Source organism: Amblyomma americanum, chromosome 1 (assembly GCF_052857255.1).
Source record: "Amblyomma americanum isolate KBUSLIRL-KWMA chromosome 1, ASM5285725v1, whole genome shotgun sequence".
NCBI lineage: Eukaryota > Metazoa > Arthropoda > Arachnida > Ixodida > Ixodidae > Amblyomma > Amblyomma americanum.
The window spans coordinates 222313543-222333215 of record NC_135497.1 but is presented as its reverse complement, the minus strand read 5'-3'; the positions used below and the strand labels follow the sequence as shown (position 1 = coordinate 222333215).

Here is a 19673-nt window from a genome sequence, read left to right as displayed (position 1 = left end):
AAAAGCTGGAAGGTTGTGTGAAGGAGCCATTTTGCTGTTATAACCTCACACTCAAAAAGTTGCCACAATAGACGGACTTTTCAGTCCACACCAACAAAAAAAGACTCCACGTAATTAACTGCATGGTTCCTGATGACACGAACCAGCGAACAAGCTCAAAATAGAGAACGGAGAGAACTGGTGAAAGTGAAGGAAAAAAAAAGGAGACAGATGTTTTGAGAAACTATTCAGTAGTTCAGTAGCACAAGCAGAAGTAGCCTACCAGGTTGATAGACAACTCGTAAAGGTCAGCAAGCACTGTGCAATTACGGACAATAAGAGGCCACTATCAGCAGTGTTGACTGTTTGAAAAAGCTCTGCTTGTACAAGCTGTCCAATGATTGAAAAGACGTTTTACATGGTGCCAAGTGAGGCAGACAACCCGTTCACTGCCAACAATAATGTGAAAAGTACACATGCTCTACACAGTGGTTGATAAGGATGAGCCTGTTTATTTCTAAGCAGCAAACAGTGTGGTCTGGCCATGTGTCCCAGACTTAGTGCGGAAGTTGCTCCCACTTTCTGTACTCAGCATCGACGTGATGTGGAGCTCAAGTTTTCTCAGGCATGACAATAAAAACAAAAATGAGCATCGACAGCACTAAGAAAGAAGCACAAGTTTTTAACATGTTGAAATTGTAATTATTTTCCTTGACTACTTTTGTCACAAAGTTATGTTACTACTGTATACATACGTGAGCAATTCAAACAAAGAACAGAAAGTGCCTAAAAGACAGCACTGTCAAAAAATAGTCATACGAATAAGTGTAAAACTTCACAAAAAATGAATGCCAACATAAGCTCTTAAAATTAAGAAAAAACAAGACACCAAAATGCTGAATGTCTAGTAAACATATTTCCACGACATCTCGTATGCAACTCGCTTCAAGTCCCACAATTACTACACACACGTCAGACCAAAAAGAAACAAAATAAAAACAGGAATACCTAGCATGGCTTCATATATTTTCATGCATATGTATTACCACCACCATCAGAAACCCACAGGCCACTTCAGTTCAGCGACACATTTAAATATTTCCACAACAGTGGCTGCAGGTTGCATGGAGTGTGAAGTTTAACAAGACAATGTTTGGGAACTACGTTGAAGTTTGTTCACCTGGCACAAAACATTGCCAATGATTATTGAGACTGTGCAAAAGTAATGACAAAGCATTGCCAATTTCATGCAATCACAAGGAACTTTGAAGCACCAGGGCTGGCCTGGCCGAAGCAGATACTTCGGCGATGGCGGCACATGACCCCGCGTTCTACATCAAGGCATTAGTAGTTGATGACACCACATTGTCTTTGTGCACTGTAGCTGTGGCTGTAAATGTTACACATCTACAGAGATCAGAACTAGACTAAGGTAGAGGCTGTACCCTCTCGGCACTTTTATGTGCTTATGCAAACAATTACTGAAGGTGCGCATTCATGGACTACTCTGTACAGAAAATAAAAGAATGGTGCCAGTTTTGCACACTCCAAATGTACCTTGACAAGCTTCACATTGCGATTTACTGTGGCAGCAAAAGTTTATGGTATGGACGTGTGCAGGAAGAAATAAATTTTGATGCAGTCATGCAAGCCATTTGCCTGAAATGTCTGAACGTATGCGAGAATGTGCATGCTCCATTAGCCGGAGACATTACCAGGTAACAGGGTCGCATGTCACTGCAACAATAATTTTTCTTTCAGAGGACACACATTCCGTAAACTTTTCTTGCCAACAGTACATAACACAGAACATACTTACAGTGGTGGGAATGGTGAGCATTCTGGTGCAGGCTTTGTAGCAGGCAAAAAGTAAATTTGTAGCAGCTTCCTAATGTTTTGTGGCAGTAACCCAATGCTAACCTCACAGTAAAGATGAAAACTCATAATTTTCATTACAAAGATACCTCTTGACTAGAAGAATACAAACTCCAGTACTCCACAGTACACACAATACATAAAACAAGAAGCTAGGAGAAAGATAAAAATTGAATGAAAAATAATGTAATAAGAGGAGCTCAGCCACACATATCAGTAATTTAAAATTTTCAGCTTTATATATTCCAAAGAAGCAACCCTCCTGCGTTTCTGAACATGTGTTCTACCACTCATACCTTCCTTCTAGAAGATGAGAGCAAGTTAGCTGAATGACTTCAAATGGATAAGGTTTCCAACGCCCAAGACACTAAAAGTGGATCCATAAATTATGGCCACAAGGAAGCACAGAGAAGGAAAATGAAAGGCAATGGGTTCGTGATGTCGGACTTAAATGCTCAGAGCCTGGGTACGGTGATACGAGACATAATGCTTTGGTGGCACGTTCGGTAATGTGTACGGGGAAAAGTGTCGCCATTGTGCACAACAAGAATACACAGTATGCACGAAAGATATACAGTAGAACCCCGCTGTAGTAAACTCGGTTATAGTAAAAACTCGGACATAGTAAAGTGGAGCTGCAGTCCCATCTTGACCTTGAATGTAGCTAGAGGTCAAACAAGGAAATGACACCTGTCTCACTTATCTGGGTGAACACCCGAACTGCGCCCCTAAGGGAAGGAAAAGAGATGAAAATTGCTTTGAAGGAAAGGAAATGACACCTGTCTCATATCTTGCTGGACACTTAACTGCGCCATAAGGGAAGGAAAGTGAAATGAAAGTGGGTTTTAAGGAAAGGAAATGATGCCTGCCTCACGTTGCACCATTTCCTTTCCCCAAAAAACCAATTTCGTTTTCAATTTGGCATTCATAAATTATCTGCAGGGTCTGCACGTCATTTAGAGCCAGATTTGGTTCCATATCTCCGCATACAATGAGCAATAACAGTTGTAGATATCACCGAAGCAATATTAAATATATACTGTCTTGTGCGAGCACCTTTAATGTCGTTTCGAAAAAAGCAAGATGTTTAACAAATAAAAACTGCCTACTACTGTGTGTGTGTCAGTATGGCTATCTGTGGAAACCGCCAGTCGCTCGACCACAAATGTAGCGAGGGAGATGCAGCTTTTCTTTTCGACCAGGGCTAACCAGAGCTAAACCACCAGCAATTTTTTTCCGTTACAGTAAACACTTTTTTTGAAGAAACGGCTATAGTAGAGCGTCTGACCATGGCGATGTACTTCCCGCGGAATAATGACGTCGCGGCACGCGCGAAGTCTAGGACCGCGAGGCAATGAGATACAGAATGCGCTCTTTGAGGTGGCTTCACCACTACGCTCGAGATAACGAGGAGAAGCAAACTTATCAGGCCTTGAGGCCGTGAGGTAAAGCGCGCGGCGCGCACGGAAATAGTAAAGCTGGCTATGAACGTAGAAAGAAGGCGGCGCGGGTCGCTGAGAAAGGAAAGTCAGTAAAAGTGGAGAGAGGGGTAGAAAATGAAAGAAACGGGCGCGCATTCATTGCGCAGCAGTGGCAAGAAGCAGAGGTGCGGTGGAGCTGCATACGCAGTTTTTTCACATTTGACTTTGCCGCGTGTTTCTTTACTGCCTCTTAAAGGGGCTCTAAAACGCCTTCCGAGGAGAGCACATTAATTCACTTAATCACTGCACTGTGTTGCCATAAAAATCGGAGCCAGATAATACTCTTCTACACGCAGCAGACGACCCACAATCGCGCGTCAAAGATGGCGAGCCCTTCCCGGCGACGTTTTCATGCTCGCACCCTCCTCCGTCCCCTGCATCTGCGTCGAGAAGGTGAGAGGTGGCCATTGGTTACATTCTTTCAGACGTCAGGCAGCTACCGTAGCCGCTGCCAATAAGCCGCTTATCTCCGGCGGGTCGGGAAGCTCCGCTCCCAGAGGGGGGTCGGCGAAGGAGCACCTACCTTCCAGCGTGCAAAAAGTGACGAGAGGAGAGGGAAAGGCGCAAAGACGCTGAAATTCAAATTTTAACTACAGATAACTCAGCTTCTACAAAGCGCATTTAAAAAATCCTTGCTTTAAAAAAAAAATTCGTAAAGCAGCATGCTTCAATATCTCGGGCATGCCGCAACTTTATTAGAGCCCCCTTCACAGCCCCTTTAGTGAAGCTGAACCCACAGAAGAAGACGCCGTATCATGCAAAGCTTTGGTTTTCACATGGAATCAAACTCACTTTATTTTTGTAGCAATGCTGTATTCGTGTTAATGTTGTACTTCCACAAGACGTAAACGATATTGAAAACGTGATAACATGTGATAACTTATAATAAACAATTATCACATAAAGGGACTATAAGAGCAGGATGTAAGGTATTTTTGACTGTTTGTTTTATAAACCAACACTTCCTGTTTAGTAATCAGCCAGAGAGCATAGTCATAACCATACCATCACCAATAACTGATATAGTAAAGACTCTGCTGGTCCAAGCTACTTTACTATAGAGGGGTTCAAATGTACATCCAGAAGTCTGGGCAGCAGCCCGAACATTGTGGGAAGAGTGAGAGGCTGACAATTAACTTAAAATATGGGAGGCTCCTGGCCAAGACTGAAGCACAGTGGCTGTAGCAAGAATAGAGATATGCTTCAGTGAGACACCAGGTACACAAGAATTGCCTTACTGCAGAGGCAGTGCATGCGAAGTTTATACTGGCGACAGGTGAAGGAGGTGAGGCTAACTTTACCTCTAAGGGGACGGCACAATGTCATATGGGGCGAACAGAAGAAAAAAAAGGCTAATAGCCCCTTGCCATGAAGGCCTCTAAAATGAAGGTCCATTGTGAGGCTAATACCTCTTTACACCTCTTGCAAAGCTTAGTCGACTCATTAAAAGTAAGGACACGGGCAGGGCAGTGTTGGGCGCATGCATAGTTGGGCAAGGTTCAGGCACGGCCCCACTAGGTGTGGGATGCCAGTGTTATAGTCTGGTGGCACACGCATCGCTGCACTGCAGGCGGTGCCACATGTAATGCTGCAGGGTCGGAACTACTGGGTGTTTGCCTGCCTAACTAGTCAGTGGAAGTGGTGCGAGACCATACAGGTGCAAGCAACAGATCAAGTGGCTCACCTTGCGAGCAGACCACACTATGCCAACAGTACTAGCACAGTGCAATCCACTACCATGACCCACCAAATGCACAGGTGCAGCTGACATTAATGACGGGTAGAATCACACATCTGTCACTACCTGCGCAGAGACAGATGTGCACTTGCACCTTGTTCCTCAGGGCCATGGGAGCAGACTTTGATATGCTGACGCTCTCTATAATGGTAAAAGGCAATGGAATATAAGGGCAGTCCGCAAGGGAGTTGAACTATGGAAGCATGAAGTTTGAGGAAAAAGCGCAACATCTGGAACAGGGGACTGCAGAAGAAACAAGAACACAAGACAAAGCAGCAACGACGGGAGGTGGAAGCTGAAATCTGGCTTGTTCCAAAGGCTGACCAGAATGCATCATTACTAGCCATTTCAAGCACAGCAAGGAACTGAAGCCCCACCAGCGGCAGCCATGTAGTAGATCCAGTATGATCATACATGTCAAGCTCGCCATGAACAGTCCCAATGTTGGCACTATGGTACAATGGAATGGTGCCCACATACTGATGCTTAGTTCTTAGGTTCAATTTCTGGGCTCTCTGCCTTTATACGACATAGGTCTCCCTTTTTTATGCTCAAGTACAAAAATTTATATCTTTACGGCTATTAGCTAAATTTTTAAGGTGTCTGGTATTCATTAGGTTACTTTCTGCAATGCGTGGGGTCCAGAGACACAGAAAAATTGCAAGATGCAAGGCTAGTGGCTGCACTTGATATGGCTGATAAATACACAACCAGGACTAGCATCCGCAGCAGCAGGAAAACAGCATGAACAAGGTGACTATAATATTATGTCCCTTTGGGATGCATGCAAATGGGCCTCTGAGCAGATTTTTTTTTCTTGCTTGTGCGTTTGCCGTGTTCATTTTTCGATGACAGTGGAGCGTTACCAAGGCAAATGTGTGAAATGTGCACACACCATGTGCTAGCATCAGCTGCAAAAAAAAAAAAATGAGCACAAAAGAGAAATGGGGTTGGATTCTAACAAGCATGCTTTTTGTCACACATAGATCCAATTAACTAATGAGCCATGCCCATGCACAGGGCGACAGCACCTGGCACCTCGTGTCAGTTGTGGTTAATGGAACTGTATTGTGCTGCAGTGCCGGCACAATTTCTTGACAAAACTCCCATTTGTAGCAGCACAAGCAGGATCAATGCAATGGAGCAGCTCTGCGCAATCGGCATAGCATTCCCACCACTGTTAAAGACAAAACACTTCCAAATCTTGTCAGCAGGAAGTTCGCAGATTGAGAACAAAGGGTTCTATAAGCTTTAAAAACTATTTTCCTCAAGTCTTTAAAGACTCTTTTCAGTAAATAAAAGCGCAAGTACACCATCTGTAGTACGACCTAATATATATACGGTTCAAATATAACTGCACTGAGTAAGTTATGCAATTCCCTTTATTTTTAACGAATGCTAAATAACAGTGTTTGAAGCCAACAGAAGACCAGCATAAGCAACACTGCAAGGGCACACTGCTGAATACAACAGGCCTTTATGAACTGCCGCTAAGAACCAATGTCAAAACAATGCCTCAGTTGCACCTCATCACATATTAGTAAACAGTGCCATTTGTAATGAAAAAAACAATTGTTTGCCTCAAAGACACACAATGAACAGCAAGACTGAAAAAAGATAAAAACCTTATCAGACCAGCCTAACGCACCACGCGTCATATTTGAAGATTAACAGCACAAAAAGACAGCACAAGGGCAACGCTGCGATAAATATTCTTCAAGCATACACACCATCACCTGAAAGAACTCAAGCAGGTGCTTATTTCTGTCTCTAGGTTCTTGCCCTATCATTGTGCGCTATGCAAATCTAAACCCATCAGCCAAAGTTAGCGCTGCATTCTACACCAGCTGTGCCAAATCCAATGGCAAGCACAATCCTCTAGGCACTACTCACTGGAACTGCTCTCTCTCACAAGAACTTTACCTTTTCTTCATTTTTCACAGATACCACACCTCTTTGCAACGAGAGTGCTGCCTGCAATGCGGCAGGAAGGCGAGAAGATATCTTCAAGGCCTACAAGGATCTCAGTTTGTGTTCCTAAGCTATGTACACTGCACACATGGACTGTGTAGGAGAACGGAAGCAATGGTGTCCGCTTCACTAGAGCAGGCTGTTCTCACTCGAGGACAATGCTGGTGAGCCAAAGCTGAAAGACTGTGGTGTCAGGCCCAGCAACAAAGCGAGCTTGACAGCCACATTTGATGGCTTCACTTCTTCTAGCTCTTCATCAGGCATCATCTAAAAAGAAAGGACAGATTAATCAACACTCAGAGTATTACGGCACAAATTACAATCAGCGTCATTTCTAAGCCTCTACATGCCTAACCTACAATAAGTAAAATTGTACACAAGTGCAAGACCACACACACCTATTTCATAAGGATACTGGATTACAATACCATCTTCAAGTTGTGCTGCAGAGATGTTACAGGACTTCGGCAAAAAAGAGAAAACACATGGTGCTCAAACGAAAATAGCAAACTACAAACTGCCGCTGTGGAGTCATGCAACCCAGAACCTGGCTGCACGAACAGAGCAAGAACCGTCGCCCCCTACATACATCGATGAGCATCATAGCACGCACCTGTAGCAACAGCTCTTGGTGCCACCCATCTACCACGATCCCTACTGCATACTGATATGTTCCAGCAGAGCAGAAAGATCTTTAGCGTCACAGGGACGACTGGCAGTTGCATCAAGGAGCTCTCTGAGCTGTTTTAGTTGGCTTACAGTGCGCTTTTGCTTCTGCTGGGCTTCTCTGTTTTAAAACGAAAGCTTTACTACTCCCCTCTGTAGCTTCTTCGCCATGTGCGCAAGTTTGACCTTGAATCGAGGAGAAACCACGAGACAGCTATGACATCACTCAGCCGCTGCCGCAGAAACTGTGCGCTCGCCTCTGTTGCTACACGCCGTCGGCGTTCCATTGTGTTCATTGGCGTTGGCATTGACAACGTTCTAGACTCCGATGATTTTGAGCAAAGAAAGAGTGCCTAACTGGCTCCCTGGGTCAGTGGATGCCTCAATCGTGCTTTGAGATATGTAGCAATGGTGAGAGAGACGTGGGCTGCATGCATTAGCGTTGACAGTGTTGTGGCACTGCAGCAATCACCTGCAGCGTTCATTGGGTGACCAGCCTCTTGCGATCAAACATTAATTTAACTGCCACCTGGCAAGGTGGCAGGGTGGGTGCGCTGTCTATCCAGTGTGCGGAACGCACTCAACGTTACAGACGCCAAACCACGTCTACTTGCTCAATACACCACAGCTTTCGCTCTCTAACCAGGTTCAGCAGTAGTTAAATTGCAGCTATAGCTAATTTTTCTAGCAATGTTGCCTGCTTAACCACTTGTTCACTTTCTCAAATGTTACCACAGCACTCCTTGCAAATTAACCATGTTTTATAGCCACATCCTGCAGTAGCTCTTCTAATACACCTTTTCCAGTAAACAGTAAACAATAAAGAGCTTTCCAATAAACAATAAAGAGCACTTGTTAGTGTGAAACCCCTTGTGCCTTTCTTCAAATGATTTATAAGACAAACCTGCCCAGCTGACCTCTCAGGGGAACTTTCCTCAACATTTATTTTGCACAGCGCAAAGTACAAGAAAGTAACATGCAACAAGTTGTGCAACTGTCTGCAGCAGTAGCAGCAGTATTGTAGTAGTAGTAGTTCGGGGTTAATGGCACAGCGACAGGTGAGACCATTTTGCACCAAATGCAAGGTGATACAAGCCGCAGTGACAGGCAAGGCAATTATGCACCAAATACAAGGTGATACGAATTGGATATGACAACTAAACATTAAAAGGCCCTTGACTACCCTCTGGCGAGAAATTTGCTACACTTTGGAGTGATTGTCAAGCATTGTCCCTGGAATGTGTGAGCGTAAAAATATTTTTAAGAGACTCGTTAACAACGTAGCTAAAGCAGTTGCAATCAAGTAGTTTTGCCACAATTCCCTCTTCCGAGCCCTGACGGAGGCAGTTTTTCGCACTCATCCAGGCAGCCAGAGTCTGCAAGCGAAATTTTCCTTCCTGCCCCACTTCTAGGGGTAGGCAGAGTGCATGTCCAACATCCACATCATAACTCTGCCTTGCCAGGTATCCTTTCGTGCTTTACTCGTTTCTATGCAATTGCTGTATGCAATTGTCATATTGAGACAGCACAGCATGGTGCGTTTCACTAAACGTGAAGCACCATTATCGAAACTAAGGGCAGGGGCACAGAAATGCATAAGCAGCTTTCAGTAAGCACAGCATATAGACAATGCAGCCATAAATGGACCAGGACAAGAAACTAAAACGCTTGTACCTCTCTCTCTCTCTGTGCGTGCGCGTGTGAAAACGAACAGAGTTATGAAAACAGCAGGCGCAACGAGCAGACAAGGCACTGCACATACACAGGTGCGCCTTAGATGCCAGATGGAGTGAATGAAAAGACTGTCTTTGTTGAAAGAGCGTGTAAATGGGCATTAAATTTTCAGCCCCTTTAGGGGTATGCATGGCTCTAACATTCAGCGGAGATGTTAACAGCAGTACACTGCGCTTGTACCGGAAGGCGCACTCCAGTAAATGGAGCTGACAGATGAGGCAAATGCAGAAAGAAGGCACACTGGCCAGTGCTCGAGAACTCGAGTTCGAAGTGCGGTCGAACACTGACCGGAAAACATGGCAGTTGTGTAAACTATTGTACAGTGCACAGGTAGCAAGCAGCCAATTGATGAGACTTGTTCCATACAAATTATATTTTAGTAATTTAGAGACATTGCCATACTCAATTACTTCGGTTGTATTTTCAACAAATTCCAAAATTTTAGCCTTTTTCTTTTTTTCAATATTTTAGCTTCACTGACCGGAACAATCTTGTGAGTTAGCACAAGTCCCAGATAATTTTGCTCGCTCAAGTTGAACTGCCTTCTGCTGCTCGGTTCCCGTTCTCCAGCGCATATCCAATGGCACGCAACTTGAATTTTGTATTGCAGCTCCTTCGCCTACAGGTGACGACATGTTGAGCAAAAATGCACGAACGATGCACGTGAAGCCAAATGGATGCAAAGCCAAAATCAAAACTTTCGAGAAAACGGCTGGACCAGCTGGACTGAACACCACATTCAGTTTGGTTGTACGGTAGAAACCCTCAATAGTGAAGTAGCTCAGACCAGCAAAAGTCTTTACTATATCCGTTGTTTGTGATGGCATGGCTGCTTACTAAGCACGAAGTGTTGGTTTATAAAACAAACATTCAGAAATACCTTACATCCTGCTCTTACCACCCTTTATGGGATTATTAGTTATCCAATGTTATCAGGTGTTTACGTCTTGACATTATTTACGTCTTGTCGAAGCATATACACGCATATACATGAATACAACATGGCTTCATAAATAAAGAGAGTTTGGTTCCGTGTGAAAACCAAAGCTTTCCATGATAACAATGTCATCTTCTGTGGCTTCAGCATCATTTAAGAGGCAGTAGTTGAGAAACGCGCGCGACGAAGTCAAGCACAGCAAAATAGCCAACGCAGTTCCGACGCGCCTCCGCTTCTTACCGCTGCTTTCCCATGCTTCACGCTGCAGTGCTATGGACGCACGCCCTTTTTTCCCTTTCCTACTCCTCACTGGGCTTTTACTGGCTTTCCTTCCCCAGCGAGATGCGCCGCCTTCTTTCTACGTTCATAGCCAGCTTTGCTTTTTCCGTGGGCGCCGCACGCTTTGCCTCGCGGCTCGAGGTTTTCAAAAGTTGGCTTCTCCTTGCGACTCTGAAGCTTGGCGGTGAAGCCACCTCGAAGGCGCATTCGGTATCTGCCTCGTGATCCTAGACTTCGCGAGAGCCGCAATGTCATCATTCCGCGGGAAGTACATCGGCACGGCCAGACGCTCTTTACTATAGCCGTTTTTTTCGAAAAATAATCTTTACTATAACAAAAAAAATGTACAGTCGTCTGTGGAAGGCAAATGGGACTGCAGCTTCACTTTAATATATCAGAGTTTTCCCTATAACCGAGTTTCCAAAGCAGGGTTCCACTGTAGCGACATTATGTGATTCCACCCATAAAATAACATTTGAATAATAACAGTTTTTAATCTTTTAGACATGGATTTTCTTCTCAAACATAGTTACTGGGCACAGCAAAAGAAATTGAAAATTGATTTTTGGGGCAAGGAAATGGCGCAGTATCTGTCTCATATATCGGCGGACACCTGAACCCGACACCTGAACCGCAGCGCCGTAGGAAAAGGGATAAAGGAGGGACCACGAGAAGAAAGGAAGAAAGAGGTGCTGAAGTGGAGGGCTCCAGAATAATTTCAACCACCCGGGGATTTCAACATGCACTGACATCACACAGCACACGGGCTCCTTAGTGTTCCGCCTCCATTGAACACGGCCGCTGCAGTCGGGTTCGAAAGATCATGTCTAAACATTTCAGAAAAAAAAAAAAAAAATTGCCTTAAGTCCGAGAAACAGCAGCGGCGCAGCGGTTCCACCTCGCCCGGCCATCAATAGATGAGAACAGGTCCTAGTTTTTCCGGCGAGTGAATCCACTTCGCTCGCCAGATTTTTGGAGAAGCGTGAACGCGCCCTTATACACCGCAAAATACAGTACCCAGTGCAGTGGCTCAGTGGCTTTGGCGTTCAGCTGCCGATTCCAAGGTTGCAGGCTTAAACCCGCCTGGAGCGCATATATTTCAATAAAGGCGAAATGAAAAAGTGCTCATGTGCTGTGCGGTGTCAGTGCACATCAAAGAATTCCAGGCAGTCTAAATTAATTTGGAGTCCTCCACTGCGGCGTCTGTCAAAGCCTACGTGTCGCTTTGGAATGTTAAACCCCACATACAGTACAATACAATACAACTACACAACTTGTTGCATGTTACTTGCCCACTAGCACTACTAACAGAGAAAGAACTAATGCTACAAGCATCTGACCAAATCTAATGGCACTTGGCATTTTCATAAAAGGAATTTGATAAAGTTAATCACACCACTCTGCTAACACAACTAGTAATACTACAGTTCAGACCGTTTATAACGTAACCGCTTATAATGCAGGACTGCATTATATGTGGCTTTTTGTGACAAACGCTTCGCTTCCCATAGAGTTCAAGGTATTGGCCTACCACTTAATATGCGGCAGCGCATAACCGGAGACCACGTATAGTGCGGTTTCTGGAAAGCCTGGCAGCCCGCTTAACGGCACGGGCCTGTGGGTACCAGCGAGCGCGACGAGTGCGCTTCCCAGGTTGTGCAAGAAGGAGGCAACAGGTGGGGCTGGGGAGTATTATCAGCGTGGTCAGCATGGTTCAAGGCAAGGCAGAAGGCAAGAGAGGATAGAAAAAAAAAAAATAAGTCGCAAAGCAGGTGCTTTCCTCTCACTCTCCGATGCGCCTCCACTGGGCACACTGATTGGACAAAACTTGAAAGCATATGATGGCACAGCCAGACTGGAGCATGCTGGAGCGGCAGCGGCAGCAAGTGCATGGCATGATGCTGCAAGCGCTGCTTGTGCCACGCGCACGTGCAGCAGCATCTTGTTACGCCTGAGCCCATGAGCGAGATATGTATTGTCACGTGTAGCGAAAAGTTGACAACGTAAGCAAGTCAGCTGACAACGTGAGCAAGTCTACCAGCCACGGCTGTCTTCATTTCCGATGGTGTCTGCTCCTCCGAAAGCCAGGAAACTGCAAGCTCTCGAAACCAAGCAGACCATTGTGAGGACGTCAAGAGCGGTTTGAGAAAGGCCACGGTGTCAAAAGAAGTATGTTGTTGCCGACGGTACTGTACCCGCCATTTGGAAGAACAGCGACAAGTTGCAACAACAGCTGCAGACAGACTCCGCGCCATTTGCAAGGAAGCGGATTAGTGCGTTGAAGTACGAAGATGTCGCTGCTTTGTTTGAACAGTTTCGCAAGGTCCAGGCACAAAGTGTTCCTGCGAGTAGCTCGATATTGCAAGCCAAGGCCAGGTGCTTGCAAACATTTTGGGGCATGATGGTTTCAACCCACTGAATGGTTGGATTCAGCGTTTTAAGAACCAGCACGAGATAAGCTCATCGTCGTCGACTCCGACGGCGTTGTGTGTGAAGTAGCCACCATAGATGAAGACATCGTGACAGCGGTGCGCGGTCACGATGAGCCTCTATCCGAGGATGAGCCCGACGAAGTGAGTGAAAGTGCGGCAGAAGTTTCGTGCAAAGACGCGCTCGACTGTTGTAACAAACTGCGCCTCTACTTTGCTCACAGAAACCTCAGTGAGTAAGTGCTCAAGTGCCTCACTGTTTTTGAAGATAAAGTCATTAGCAACGCAGTTCAATCGCAGCACCAGACTAAAATAACATTGTTCTTACATTCACTATGACACTTCGACAAAAAGATGAAATAAATTTTGGTTACAGCGCAGTACCACTTATAACGCGGATTTTCCCCGATTCCCGTGGTATGCGTCATAAGCAGTCTATGTTGTATACGGCTCTGTAATGCCAAACGGCTGTGAGGGTATTAACAAATGAAATGAAATCAAACATTTCTTAGCCTAATCAGAAGTTATCTGCAGTTCATATACCAGAGGATTCCAATGGAAAACAATCTTTCAAATAATTTACTCATTCATTCTGGAGTACCACAAGGAAGCATCCTTGGGTCTTTCTGTTTAATATTTTCATTAATGACATATAGTACACATTGATAATACTGCTCAATTCAACAAATATGATGATGATACCAGTTTTTTTTAAGTCCGCGAATGTCAATAAATTGTTAACTACTTCGAACGCTGCATTAGGAGAACTTAACAAAAGAGCTTGCCAAATTCACCAGCCATAAATAATAAAAAATCAAACGTGCTTTTTCAAAAAAAGCAAAATGAGTACTGATGGTCATCTGCACATTGGTTTCTCAGTCAAACTCCTCAGTTATAAATGAGGAGGATTTACACTGGAATATTCATACAGCTTTTGTGGCTAGCAAGCTTGCCTGTATTGTAGGAGCAATTACGAAGCTTCAATTTTTCTTCCATTCAGTGTAAGAAGCTATAGTAAAACTCCCTCTTCCTTTCTCATTTAAGCTGCTGCCATTTAGTCTGGGGAAAAACCACAATGCAAACATTAGTAAGTTTTTTCTATTGCAGAAGAAAGCCATGTGCGCTACTGCTAATTCTTCATGTGACGCACATATGGAACCTCTCTTTAGCATCTTTCATTTACAACCTATCTACACCTTCTTTCATGACATTCTACTCAAATGTTTCGCCACGGGAAAAAATAGAACACCAATCTTACTTCAAGGTTATCTGATTTGATAATGAGTTCTAGCAGTTACAACACACCGCACAAAGAAGGATGCCATGTTCCTAATAGACACATGCTAAGTACAAAGATCAAATGTTGTGCTTATTAGGAACTCAATAGAAACTTGCATATTTTTCCTGGAATGGGCGTATTACACATTGCTTATGCATACACAGCAGTTTGCACTAGGGACGCCGCGGTGGCTCAGTGGTTATGGCGCTCGGCTGCTGACCCGAAAGACGCGGGTTCAATCCCGGCCGCGGCGGTCGAATTTTGATGGAGGCGAAATTCTAGAGATCCGTGTACTTACTTTGCGTTGGCAGTGCACGTTAAAGAACCCCAGGTGGTCGAAATTTCCGGAGCCCTTCACTACGGCATCCCTCATAGCCTGGGTTGCTTTGGGACGTTAAGCCCCAATAAACCAAACTAAACGTAAATTACCGTCTGCACAACTGTCCGATCACAGCACCAATTTACATTCAGTGATGTTGCAGACGGCAAGTCTTCACAGCGTCTTGCTTCATCCCAGCACGAAGCACACATTGTGCAGCGAGTGAGTGCATGCTACGAATTTTCCTCTCCGTTCCCATTTCCTCAAGATAAATGTAAAACGCCGTGTTGTGTGAACAAGCCTTTTATTTACCATCGGCGAACGATGGCTGTAGAGGCTGCCTTCTGTCACTGAAAAGCCATGCGTGCTTGCATACAATATTTTCTTCGTTAAATACACCTCCGGCCTTTACGGTGCAGAAAAAGAGTGCCTGAACTATATTGTTTGTATCTTCTGAAGTCAATTCGGTAAATAAAGCAGCTTTGATATTACTCCTTTACAGTGGAATCCGATGCGCAACCAAACTTGCGGTTGAATGTTTCTTCTGTCCCATTGGTAGCGTTCTTTTTCTCGGCAAAGAGCAAAAGCGCCGCTGGACGTTTCACTGTGGCAACCGCAACGCAGTGACATCCTGCCGCTGCTCACAGTCGCAACCAAACCGACACCCGCTTCCGGTTTTTTGACCAATAAGCTGTGGCCATTGCGGCAGATCATGACGCTCTTTATTATGACACAAACTCGGAATACGGCACTTCGTCTTTTTTTTTCCTTTTTTCCAAGCATGAAATGCTTTTTAGCTCCCGCTGTCGGTGCGCCGTGGGTAACCTTGGCGGCAGAATGGAGGAGAACACAGAGGCGAACCTAAACAAACTTTGATGAAGCTTTCAGTCTGCCTGGGGCTGTGTGCTGTGCTGCTGCCGGAGCAGCGCATGTGTCAAAAACAGCGTATTTGTGGTCCCATGGTGGGCAAAGCTAACGCGCAGTACGAAGGAGCCTAAGTTCTGCCTTGCAGCTCGAGAGGCACAAGCGCAGTTTTGGCGGCACTTGATAAGCTAGGCGACAGTGCCCAGTGAAGTGCTGTCATTACGTAATGCACACGAACCCTACAACACGTCATGTGGGGCCATTTATCAGCACGGCCAGTAACCAATTCTAATTTTTTTTCTTTGACGTGGTGGTCATGATGGCAAATGTCCCAGTGTTCTGTCCCCTCTTCTTCGGCACGTGGCGAGCACTGGTCGCGCGGGTCGCCATGCATAAAAAAGCAGCAAAGAAAGCCGGGAGCACTATCACTCATGAAGAAAAGCTAAACGAAGGAAAAGTGGCTGATGAGGGATGCTCCCCAAGACTAGTGTGCAGTTATCAGCATATATCTATGAGCCGTCCTAGATTACGGTACACCTTTCCTGCAGTGCATTTCTTGCTTACATCTACTCTCGACGACAAGATAGTCTGTGCATTTTTTCTTTAAAATGCCTTGCTGCTCCAGTGCAAATGTGTGTTCCCCTCGTGTCCGTCCGCAAGGCCCTATGTGTCGATAATGTGTGCTCATTACAAGCTGCTTGTTGTGTGGTGAAGCCTCCTTAATGAACACTGCTGAGTGTGGAGGCTCCACTGCTACTGCGTCGCATCTGTGAAAGAAGCTGCATGCCCAACAGTGGGCATGCAGTACACCATGACAGAATTAAAAAAAAAAAACTTCATTGCCGTGCAGTTTTTCACTTAAAAGCAGACAACCATTGCCTATTTTTTCATCAATTAAATTTGCTGCGGTGCAAAACTGTTCTGGAAGTTTTTTTTTTGGAGCCATTATACTTTTCGACTGTCAAATGACTTGGACCTTTCTTTCAGTCCCTTGAGGTCTTTACTCTATTGCGAAACCAGCACATTATTGATAACTTTTTACAACAACACTTGAGTAAACAAATATATCACTGCCTTTCACCCATATCTTAAGTTGTGCTAAGGGCCGTCGTACGATCGTTTTTAAGCGGCTACCGCCAGGCCCGCTCGCCAAGCAGGCCTGGCGGATCCGCCTCGTCCGGCGAACGGATGGAAAGTTGGTCAACTTCATCTTTCGGACGGGTGAGCGGGTCCGGCCGGCGACCGGATTACAGCTATTGGCTGCTTTTTCCGTGACGTCAGTGACGTCTCGCAGCTCACTTCTGACGGGGCAAGATGGCCGTCCATCGACTGAACTGGGGAGCGAGGCCTGGGCAGTGGCAGTTTTGTCGCAAAGCGTATTATACTGGCCACCTGTTGATGTTACGAGTGTTCAGAGTGACTGCGAACTTCGCCGCGTGCAGCAGTGGCGAGCGACAGTTCCTCTAGTTGAATTCTGTAATTCAACAGACAGTTCCTCTAGTTGAATCTACGCTGATGGAGTTGACAGAGCGCCTCTTCAAACCGACGCAAGACCTACGCATTGGCGGTGTCACGAAGTGTTTATATGGAGCTGTTTGTGGTTGTTGCAAGCATTCCTAATTCCTGCGAGGATCATCACAGACAGTGGCGAGTAACAGCTGATCATGGTGAATTTCTTGTGCGTGCATGAGCTGCATAGCACAAGGACAAGTGTCCGCGTAGTGATCGTGATTGCGATCGGAGCAAGTGCTTTTACGTCAAGGCAGCGAAATGTGCACCTGCGAAAGCTCACGACGGACGCCATGCTTTTTGAATGCTTCAATAATCGTGGCTTTGCGCAGCTAGACGCATTCGTTGCGATGGTCACAGTGATTGCGACCACACGACGTTATTTCTGCTACGTATCCATTACCATTTTGATCGCGATTCGTGCGGGCACTGTGCTCGAGTACTGCCGTGTGTGCGACGTGACACGATCTTGGCTGCAAGGCCGTCGGACTGTTTTTTGCGGCGACAAAGCAACGCCGCCATCCTTTTGCGTCTTGGTGCTCCATTCAATACATTTTGTGAATACGGGTGCTCGGGTTACGAGTGGCCGGCGGCAATGTGTGACTTGTGTGAAAACATGGGTGTGCAGTGCAGATGTATCTTCGGGGGCGTCATTTTTTTTTTATTTCCTGCCCGCTGTGCGGACATTTGTCTGCAATAAATATTTGCGCGATGAATGGGTTACTGAACACTTCCTCTAGCCATTTCAGTTTAGGTTGTGACAACATGATATTACGCGAATACGAACAAGAATCATCGCCACATTTAAATCATGGCTAGTTCACAGTGCAGAATCTCTAATATGTGTTAACTCATGAGTCTACTTTTCAATGAGCATTCAACTCTATGTTACGTAAAAAAAAAATAACTGTGGCAGCAGCTTACGGGGTAAAAACTGTCCACAGAACAAGTTGGGCATAACGAGTGTTGATGAAAAAAAATACTATATATATTAAGAAAATCTTTCCCATTGCTTTTTTCTCTTTTTGCTTTGAAAAATTCTTGGCAATGTGAAGTTGAAGTGGGATCTTGGTTTCCATTGTAATCAGAAAAATGCGGTGATCTTGACGCGCCTCATGAACTGTGACACTGTTTGTTGTTGATTTTGCTCACAGTCCCTTTCGATCAGGAGATCAGCGGTACGAAAGTGGATGTGTGCACAATGCTATTGTTGCAGAGCAGCTCGTGAACTCTGCTTCACTGGTGTTAAGCGGTTATTTAGCAGCACTCCCTGGGACAGCCGCACCACTTTAACAACCCAATTTCGAAGCCTTGAGAAGGAGATGTCATGAATGCACATGCACCCTGCTACCTTCATTTGCCTGTGACTGCTTGCTACGGACATGATTACTTGTCTGCTGAGTGACGGCGATGGCGAGCACAATCAGCCGTGTATCGACAGTGTAGAACGCTTCCCAGATTTCCTTAATCCTCCTTATATTTTACACTAACAAAAATTTATTTGCTGACATACAGACGCATATTTGCACCTTCCTCAGTGATCGGCTAGGTTTCCTGGCCCTCTTATCCATTCACATTTGTGTGGTCACAACAGTACCATTCCTGCACAGATTCAAAGCTACAATAACAAGGCTTATTTCAGTTCTTTGAAATGTGCTAAGCATTGTTGCATGGCGGTTGGTTCTGCAATACCGATGATGCCTTGTTTCTGAGAGTCCTGTAGTATCAATGGAACTGTTGAACTGTCAAGGCAAGGACCACATTTTATTTGAACTCATTCATTTACTTGAATGAAATGGCTGTTGCTGCTTGCCTTAGCAGATTTCCCGCTTTGCACCGGCGCCTGGTTCTGTTCTTGCCCGCTGCGCATGCCTGAATCAGGAGTGTTGCATTTTTCTTTTCTTCTGCAGTGTACTCAGTATAAAAAGTGCTAACCAAGCACTGCGGGCTGCGGGTAGGCATATGTGAGGCTATAATATAATCAAGCGATTCTGTTGTTTTAATTTTAAGCAGGTTATTTCATTTTGTGCAATGAGCAATCCAAGCCAGGATGTGAGTCACCGAGCCCTGACAGTGATTTTTACACTAGAAAGAGAAGTTCTTTGGCAACCAGAAAGTGTGTGAGCTGGTTAGAAGTCAGTGCGCCTGGCAGCCCATGGGTTAGCATAACAGTCAGTGCAGACAGTGGGGCAAGCATTGTGATGGCAATTCCAGTGTGCAAGAAAGGTATATGATTCAGGCAGCGTTCGATTTATCTGCTCAAATCCAAAGTTTTAAATCTTTCTGCTCTGCACATTAATGGGACAAGAACACATGCGACAATGGGCCGTATGCATTTTCATTCTGTCCACTCTAATCAGCAAGTTTCTATGTTAGCAAAGTGTAAGTGCATTGCAAAGAGTTTTTTCCCCAGAAACACTGTTAATGGTTTGAGTCCATATTAACAAGGACTGCACTAATGAGGAATGGCTGTATATGTGAAAGTATGGTTAATTTTTTTAGTACTGATGATGACACAAGCAATTAACCTGTGTTATTTTGAATACGTGACTAAAGAAGTACATTTATCTTGCAAATTATGAAGATGATTAGAAGGATGTGTTGTATGGCACA

The 19673-nt window shown here is 45.0% G+C and overlaps 1 protein-coding gene across 1 annotated transcript in view; it reads right to left on the bottom strand.

The window, feature by feature from the left end:
• Nucleotides 1-471: 471 nt before the first annotated feature.
• Nucleotides 472-19673, bottom strand: part of LOC144114664 (uncharacterized) — a 36766-nt gene continuing 17564 nt past the window's right edge. Inside the window, exon 6 of the mRNA XM_077648546.1 lies at nucleotides 472-7311. Within this exon, the coding sequence (XP_077504672.1) occupies nucleotides 7174-7311 (138 nt within the window). The 3' untranslated portion in view covers nucleotides 472-7173. The remainder of the gene's footprint in view (nucleotides 7312-19673) is intronic.